This window comes from Ursus americanus, chromosome 22 (assembly GCF_024610735.1).
Source record: "Ursus americanus isolate L20-20 chromosome 22, mUrsAme1.1.p, whole genome shotgun sequence".
In the NCBI taxonomy this organism is placed as follows: Eukaryota; Metazoa; Chordata; class Mammalia; order Carnivora; family Ursidae; genus Ursus; species Ursus americanus.
In genome coordinates, this window is record NC_142148.1 from 41,589,165 (window position 1) to 41,597,867 (window position 8,703).

The 8,703-nt window shown below is 47.1% G+C and overlaps 1 protein-coding gene across 3 annotated transcripts in view; it reads left to right on the forward strand.

Annotated features, from left to right (window-relative positions):
• The window catches only part of KAT14 (lysine acetyltransferase 14), a 32,631-nt gene extending 26,092 nt beyond the window's left edge, over positions 1-6,539 (forward strand). For 2 of the 3 annotated variants that reach the window (XM_045809511.2, XM_045809520.2), the window contains exons 7-10: positions 242-378; positions 1,210-1,385; positions 2,723-2,913; positions 5,503-6,539. In XM_045809511.2, coding sequence (XP_045665467.2) covers positions 242-378; positions 1,210-1,385; positions 2,723-2,913; positions 5,503-5,676 — 678 coding nt within the window. In that variant the 3' untranslated portion in view covers positions 5,677-6,539. Of the gene's footprint in view, positions 1-241; positions 379-1,209; positions 1,386-1,632; positions 1,680-2,722; positions 2,914-5,502 lie in introns of those variants that run through there. The other variant, XM_045809529.2, reaches the window with a different exon arrangement.
• The last annotated feature ends 2,164 nt before the right edge of the window (positions 6,540-8,703 follow it).

Sequence of the window (8,703 nt, forward strand, 5' to 3'; positions counted from 1 at the left end):
AACATTTTTAGGTAACTTTAAAATTTTTTAAATTATTTCAGTTTTAAACTTAACAACCAGGATCAGTTTTTCATATCTGATTCTATGCAGAGGTACTATTGAAATTTGAACGTTCCCGATAAGTAATACAAAAAGACCTACTTTCCAACACATAAACATGTCCTTACATACTAATTATCTGAAATTAAACCAGTCCTTTGAGTGACTTTATTTCTACATCACCAGCGTTTCTTTCTCCTAGACTGCCTTGCCATCCAGGAAAGGGTTTCGGCACCAGACTACTAGATTTCTGTATCGTTTGGTGGGATCAGAGGATCTGGCCGTGGACCAGAGTATCGTCAGCCCTTACACCTCTCGGATCCTGAAGCCTTACATCAGGTACTTGGAGAAGAGCTGTGACGTTGAGCGTGTTGTGAGCAATGGCCTTGGTGGCTTCTGCACCCTGGTCCGCCGCTGGAGTGAGGCCAGACGGGCCCCTGGGAGCGGGCATCGGCACAGACTGAGTCTGTGCTCCGCGTCCAGTCTTACCCTTGGCATGTTTCAACTGTAGTTTTTTGCAGAAAGGGCAGTCCTTTGAAGGAAATGTAAAAAGCAAGAATAAATTAACTCCACTAGAATTCATTATGAGTATTATACTCGTCACGTTTCTTTTAAATTTTAACGTTGTATATATTAGTAGTCTGTAAAATGAAAAAAATGGGAGAGATATCTCAGTTGGGCTAACGTCTGGGAGTGATGATGAGTCTCGTTGTCTAGGCAGTGCTGTCTGAGCTGAGCTGACCAGAGAGGCCCCCAGTGCTGTCTTGGGAGAGTGTGTTGTTGACACACTTGCTGCAGAGTCACCTGACCCTCCTTGCCCAACAGCGCCGTCCGCCGGGCCTGTGACAGGCAGTGTGCGGACCCTCCCTCCCAGGGCTCTGTCCTGGGCCAGCGCACGCAGGCTTGAGTCAGGCTGCTGTTGGTCCCTCACTCTGTGCATGAAGGCTCATCAGCACAAGTAGTGTTCCTGGCAGGTGCAGAGGGTGAATTTTAAATTTCATACCAGAAAAGTATCAGGCTTTCAAGTTGTCAAGCTATCTGCCATAGAAAGGGGCACAAGTTAGCTTAAAATTTCAAGCAGAGTGAAGAGCTGATGTGAATCACTTGGCTAGGAATGATAGTGAGTTTGTTTTTCTTGACTTGAGTTTGTTTTTTTCTGCGATCCTGGAGGCGTGATTATGAAACAAAGCCGCCCAAACTGCAGCTCCTGTCACAGATTCGTTCCCACCTGCACAGGAGTGACCCTCACTGGACGCCAGAAGCTGAGGCACCTCTTGATTACTGCTACGTCCGGCCAAATCACATCCCAACAATAAACTCCATGTGTCAGGAGTTTTTCTGGCCCGGTATGTTCTCCCTCCCAAACTAGGCATATCAGTTTTTTGTGTAGTTCACTGTAGTGATATTTTTAAATTAGTGTAGGTCATGTGACTCTAAAGTCTTTACTCATGATCTCATTTAGTTTGTCTCTGCTAACATAGAAATAGTAAAATATGAACACCTCTTTCTTCCTAAGATCAAGAAAAAGCCAGCAATTAAAGTAATAAGCAATATTTTTATATGTTTCTCTTCCCTGTCTGTCTCTGCTTCCAGAATAAAAGATTCATCCTGTTTTGCTTCTACATATGTTTAGATACCAGGTAATTTCTACCAGTGATACATTGGCTGGTAGCTTGGGCATGTTGGGACACTTTTGATTTTTTGCTTAATAATTCTGTAATTTTGTTTATTTAGCTATTCCTTGGGAACAGTGTTAATACAGCCAAAAGGCATTTTTAAAAAGCCAGATACCCCAATTGCAGACTTTGAAAATAAGAGTAGACCCAATATGATTTGTCATTTTATTAGCCTCAACATATTGTATCTCTATAGACCAAAACCAGCAAGTAAAGGAATGAACGCATTTTCATCGCTAAATATAAACACGTTCTTTGTGGATCTGTTTTACCGTGCTGCTTTGAAACGCAAAAGAAATATTACATGTCTTCCAGATGTTAGTTAGATAAGATTTCTTCGGGATTAGAGCTGTGTCATCTTTGTTGTCAGATAACCACGTAATAGTGTGGTGGCAGAGTTGTGCTCATCTTTTAGGAGTGGTATGGGGGCCTAAGGGAACATTCTGGGAGCATCTGCTACTTCCCGACCTTACTTTGGGTGCCTCCATACTTTATGCATGCAATCATTGTTTATCCCTTTTACTGTAAAATGTAGCCTTTGTACAAAAGAGCTTGTAAACTGTACACGTTTGAGGTGAAAAACACAACAGTATGGGCTCTCGGGGGTCTTTGCTCCCACCCTGTGAGGTCTGGGTGTGCAGACGCTGAGGCCCATTTCTAGAAAGGTGTTGGCTGACACATTGTGGAGGAGCATAAGTTCAAGGCCAGGTATGTCCAGTTCTAGACCTGTGCGATCTCTACTACCGACCCTATCCTGCTTCTATTCTTTTAACACATGTACTTAGAAAAGACAGTGTTAGTTTTGATATTTTCTAAAATTCACTTCTATTTTTATGATCTGAATGTATGCTGTCTATGCTAATATCTCTGTCTTTAGTTTTGTTTTTGATTTTTTTTTTTTTTTTTTTTAGCATGCAGGTGTAGTTGTAAGTACAGAGTGAACAGCTTGGTGTTTGCTAATTCCAGAAGGCACACAATTTGAATCTTCAATTATGTCTTTTCCTTAGGCATTGACCTGTCTGAGTGCCTGCAGTATCCAGACTTCAGTGTTGTTGTCCTTTATAAAAAAGTCATCATTGCCTTTGGCTTCATGGTTCCCGACGTGAAGTACAATGAAGCTTACATTTCATTTCTGTTTGTCCATCCTGAATGGAGAAGAGCAGGGATTGCGACATTCATGATTTACCATCTGATTCAGGTAAGCTCTCTGTGCTACCAGCTTGCCTCTGGGCTCCCCAGGAAGACAGGAGGAATGATGCTGGGCTGAGCCTTCCCAGCGCGGCCCAAAAGAATGGGTGGTCTCAGAAACCCACTGAGAAAACATCAGTCACCATCCCTCCTGAGGCTCTTAACACACACAGATAAAAATCTTCGCCCCTCTAAAGTAAGATCACTGTTCAGGCCCAGGCTTCAAAGAAACCAGTTTGTAAACATGTACAGTAAATAAAATGAGAAAATACCAGAAGTGAGAGCCCAAAGCACTCATAGGACCCACAGTGGTAACTGCTGCTGATCTTAGAAACCCCACCGCCACGACTCTGAGGAGTAGAAGTGGGACTGCGGTCTTTGGGGCTTTTTTCTTACCGAGGTATAAGTGACATACAAAACATACTCATCTCGGCTGTACAGTGTAATGATTCAATACTTGGATATGTTGTGAAACAACACAGTGAGTCTAGTTACCATCCGTCACCACGCATAGTTACATAGTTACAAACATTTGTTTTCTTGGGATGCGAACTTTTAAGATCTGCTCTCTTAGCAACTTTCAAATACACAGTACGGTATTGTGAACTCTAGTCTCCATGCTGTACGGGACATCCCTGGGACTGACTTGTTTTCTAACCTAGAAGTCTGCACCTTTGACTTGTACACCTTCCGCCTGTACACCCACCCCCCAGCCCCGCCGCTGGCAACCACCAGTGCGTTATCTCTATCTGTGAGTTCAGTTTTTATTGTTTGTTTCTTAGATTCCACATATAAATGAGATCATACAGTATCTGTCTTTGTCTGACTTCTTTCACTAAGCATAATGCCACCTATGCTGTTGCCAAAGTTTTTAAGTAATTTTAAACATTTTAGCAAACCATATCCACCAGGATTACACATTCTATTACTGCCAATTACTCTTCACTTTACTATCACTGTCTGAGCTGTATAAGCTTCTGAGACTTGATTTTAGTATTGAATTACAATTCATCCTCTGATATATCTGTACCACTGTTGAAGAAAATACACCATATATTTATATACTAACATCAGAAAAACACATAAGGAGTTTCCCCCCCAGAATCTTTCTGGTAAACTTTTATTTCGAAACCATTTGGCTGGGTCACCTGGGAGGCTCAGTTGGTTAAGTGTCTGCCTTTGGCTCAGGCCATGATCCCAGGGTGCTGGGATCGAGCCCTGTGTCGGGCTCCCTGCTCAGTGGGGAGGCTGCTTCTCCCTCCCCCTCTGTGTGTTCACATGCTCTCTCTGTCTCTCTCTCAAATGAATAAATAAATCTTAAAAAAAAAAAAACCATTTGGCATGAAGGATTGAGTGTTACATGGGCAAGATTCCTTTTAAATAGAGGAAAGGGAAGATAAAACATCATTTTTCCAATTTAGTTTTTTTATTTTTATTTATTCAAAGATTTTATTTTATTTATTTTATCCCCGTCACTGGCAGGGGCCCACGGGCAGCGCAGGGGCCCCATTCCCACATGTGTGCCTCACGGAAGGCCTGGCGCAGGGCCAGTCCTTCCTGAGTGCTCAGCGGGTGGGTGCAGGTGCGTTCGTCCTGTGTGCAGGCGCGAGCCTCAGGCCCACACGGTACCGCTCAGCTGGGCGGTAGTGCTCGATGGCGCCATGTTCGGACCAGGCACGGGACACGAGCGCCACTCCACAGAATTCATGTCCTGCACTCCCAGTGGTGCTGCTGGGCCCAGAGCGTGAGTGAAGCAGAGCAAAGGGGAGAGCTGTCTGCCTGAGAGACCTCTTAAATCTAGGCCTGAGGGGACCCTGGGGTTGCAAAATCTCAAGGACCCTGTCAGCCTCAGTATTTTGGTGCCTTCCTCATTAGAAAGCAAAGTCTTATGACTTTTGATTTTTTTCTTCTGTGTAGCTCATTAAAGAATCTTAAGAACTTGCCTGGTATTAATAGAATGAAGATTACTCTCCTCCCCCCACCCCCAGGATTAGGGCAGTGCTGAATACAGAAACCGCAAGCTAGTGCTGTCCATTTGGGAGGGATGGCAGGGGGCCTGTGGGATTCCCAAGGTCTGGGCTGGGTCTTTAGGTTTCATAACTAAACGAAAGGCCTGATACCTCGTATCCAGCCTCCTAACAGCATCCTTTCTAGTAGGTGTAGGAAGGGCATTTTTACAAGTTTAAGTACAAGATAACATCTAGTTTTAAAAAGCAAGAACTTCTCATCTTGTTCTCTACTTCTTCAAGATTGTCAGAGTGCCAGGTATTGATATGTGTGATATCTGGAAGTGTGGTTGAATTATAAATAAAATAATCCAGTTGACAATAAACTATCCCCCTGGGCCCTTTGCTTCAGAGAGCAAAAACACCCAGCACACCATCCATTTCCTTAGTCTCGAACGTTTCTGTGAGCGTGTGGCTCGGCCGCAGAGAGTGACTGGGGCTCCCAGCTGCTGCTGGGTGTTGGGCGTCCCAGCTGCCGTCCCTGCTGTCCCCGGTTGCCATAACTACCTACCTACACTTCACAGACTTCCCTCACCTACTCATTTCCCTCGGGCTCTTTGATTCTCATCTGGTACTTTTCCACCCTTTGGCAGACCTGCATGGGCAAGGATGTGACCCTTCACGTCTCAGCAAGCAACCCCGCTATGCTGCTCTACCAGAAGTTTGGATTCAAGACTGAGGAATACGTCTTAGATTTCTACGATAAGTATTACCCCCTGGAGAGTACGGAGTGTAAGCACGCATTCTTCCTGAGGCTCCGGCGCTGAGGTGAACGAGCGCTCCACAGAGACAGTGTGCTCTTCGAGGTGGGTCCTCACGTAGGCCGCAGGAAGCTGCTCCTGTCCCCGGGGGCCCCCGTCTCTGCGATCGGACGGCCACTCAGACCTCTCACCGGAGGCTAGACCGGTGGTGGGCAGCGGAATTGAGGAGCGAGCAGCCCTTCAGCAAAAGCGCCGTCCTGTCCCATCTGCTGAGGCCTCGGCCCCCATCTCGGGACTCCGCTAGGACTGAATGATGCCACTGCTGTCCTTCCACGCACAGCTTGCAGGAATAAAGGAGCATCTCAGCTGATGTTCCGTCAGAGAGAGTCTGTGCCAGTGTACAGGATGAGGAAGTACGGTAGCCGCGAACGATCGAGGCCATGCCACGGGGCGCTAGCCCGTCAGGGACGGTGGGAGATTCAGCCCACGGAGGGAGGCCAGCACTCACCTGGCCATCGGTGAGCCGTCGTTGAGCCTTGAACCTGGGAAGACTTCTAGGGCACTGAGCTGCTGCTGTCTCTCCCTGACTTTGGCCACAGTCCAAATAAACAGAGTGTTTGTGTCCACATGCGTGTCACCTGCTCTGCTGTTAGCGTCTCCCGCCAGAGGACCCCTCCTCCCCGCGCCCGTGCAGCTGGTTTGGGGTTGCAGTGTCTGCGCGGCCTGCCGGCAAGACTGTGCTGCTGGCTGGAGGTGTGGGTGGTGGAAGCAAGCCAGCTGGGGACAGAGCCTGTCTTGTCTGCAGGACCAGGCTGTTGGGTTTGGGGGGGTGTTGGAGATGGACTGTCAGGCGGGGTGTTTTGGATCCAGCAGGAGCTTTTCCAAAAGTATCAGATGTTCTCAAATAAAAATCTTTCCTTGTGACAATCTATGGCCAGAGCTTCAGTCTAACCAATTTGCTTTCAAACTCTCTTTAACGAAGAGCAGTGAGTGGTTCTTAACTTCTGGAGACCTGCCTCCCTGTGAGAATCCAAAGAAAGCTGAATTCTCTAGAAAACTGTGCATGCACATTTAAAATCTTGCCTCCGAGATCTGTGGACCGCAGTCAGGAGCCTCTGTTCCAGGGGCCGGACTTAGAGCCAGCTCGCATCTCTTTGTTCAAGGGGAAGGCGCGGTCCGTCTGTGCAAGGGCCGCCTGGTTCTGTCCTTGGACAGCAGCCCAGGCTCTGTTCCACCTCGCGAGGGCCAGGAGCAGCATATCCTCCCTTCCTCCTTTCCTCCCCTTTTCCTCCCTCCTCCTTGCCCTTCTTCCTGACAGTTCTCTACCTTTTAAAGATTTGGGGATTATGACCCCAACAAGTGAAATGGAGGAAGTGACATTTTCCAAACTTGGAAACCAGGCTGCGATTGTTGTACGGGAACAGCAAGCATTTGCTGGGAAATGTGGCGGAAGCAACTCCTCCGTAACTTCGAGGAGCTGAGGGATTCTGCGATGGCCTTAATCTACCTTTGTTTTACATTTTCATTTTTATTTATTGAAGGATTTTATTTTTAAATGATCTCTGTGCCCCATGTGGGGCTCGAAAGAGTTGCATGCTTTACCAACAGAGCCAGCCAGGCGCCCCGCATTTTTAAATTATGGTGCAACAACCCCCCCCCACCACTCAGATTCAGTAATTATCAAGATTGTTGCCACATTGGCTTCATCTGTCCTTTGCTAAATATTTTAAGGTAAATCCCAGATATCATAATTTCACGCCTACTTTGGTAGATATTTCTAAAAACTAAGGATATTTTCTTATATAACTTTAATGCCTATTACCACTCACAAGAAGGTGAACCCATTTTCAGAATTAGCTAGTAGTCCATATGTAGTCACACTTATGGGTTGCCTCAAAAGTGCCTTTGCTGTGGTTGGTTTGGGTCAGTGTCCAAGTGGGGGGTCACACGGGTGACTGATGGCCCCCTCTCCACAGTCTGTTCATGTAGACATGCCCTGCCCAACCGCAGTCCTGCTCCAGCGCTGGGCCTAGGCTACCTCCAGAGATGGGCCTAGTGGCCCCAGTATAGCAAGCAGCCGCTGGTTTTGATCTGCCCTTGGCTTTCCCCCAGGCTGACACTATCAGAAACCTCTAACCACCCTCCAAAAGTAATGCTTAACTGATGCACGGGGTGGGGGCTGCGGCATGGAAGAGCGTTATCAAATTACCGTGTTTTGGTGGACTTTCCATTATAATTTATTTTGAAATTTCAACATTCCCAAGTAAGGAGGGCTTGTTTTCTGTTTTACAAAAGTGGGTGTGAGTTCTAAAGAGCTGAGGAACCCCATCTTCAGCTGTGTGTTCCCAAGGAGTCTGGATTGTCCTTGACCTGTAGCCAGGCCTCCCTGCCTCTGGGGAGGTGGCCTGTAGTAGCTGAGTGGGCTTCCAGGGCCCCCGTGCAGGTAGGAGTGAGACCAGAATTAACCATGTCCTTACTTATCCAGAGTCTTCCTAGGGAGGTTGAGCTCTTTGCAGCAGGATGTTTGAGAACCAAAACCATAATTCTGAATTTTCTAAAATTTAGTTAACATGCTTTATGCAAAATGCTCATCACCTAAAAGCCACACTTCCTTGGAACCTTCCCTGGAACTGCCTCCTGTGAGTGGGCTCGGTGTCCCCACTAAGCCCTAGGGGGAGAGCATCCCGGGTCCACTCCATAGGGCTGGGCTGCTCGGCACACTCCTTGGTTAAGGATATGCTTCTGGTATCTAGTAGCAGGAGACTGGGATAAAAAAGTGTATCTCACTACTGGGGATGGCCATGGAGTGGTTGTAAGATTCTTCATTGGTACACACTTGCCTCATACTTGTGCACTCATTAGCATGTGCTGGACCCTGGGAAACAGGCTAAGTTAACTCAGACAGTATCGAACCTCAGCTTGCTCTCTCGTAAGAGGGTTGATGATCCCTGCCTGACAGGTTTGCCACAATAGGGACAACAAGGCCAAGAAAATCACTAACGGAGGACCTGAATTCAAAGCCAGGCAGTCTGGTGTCAGCCTGCGGCCTGCCCCGCTTGGGCCCCACCCCGGGGATGAGGGGTGGTAGGTGGG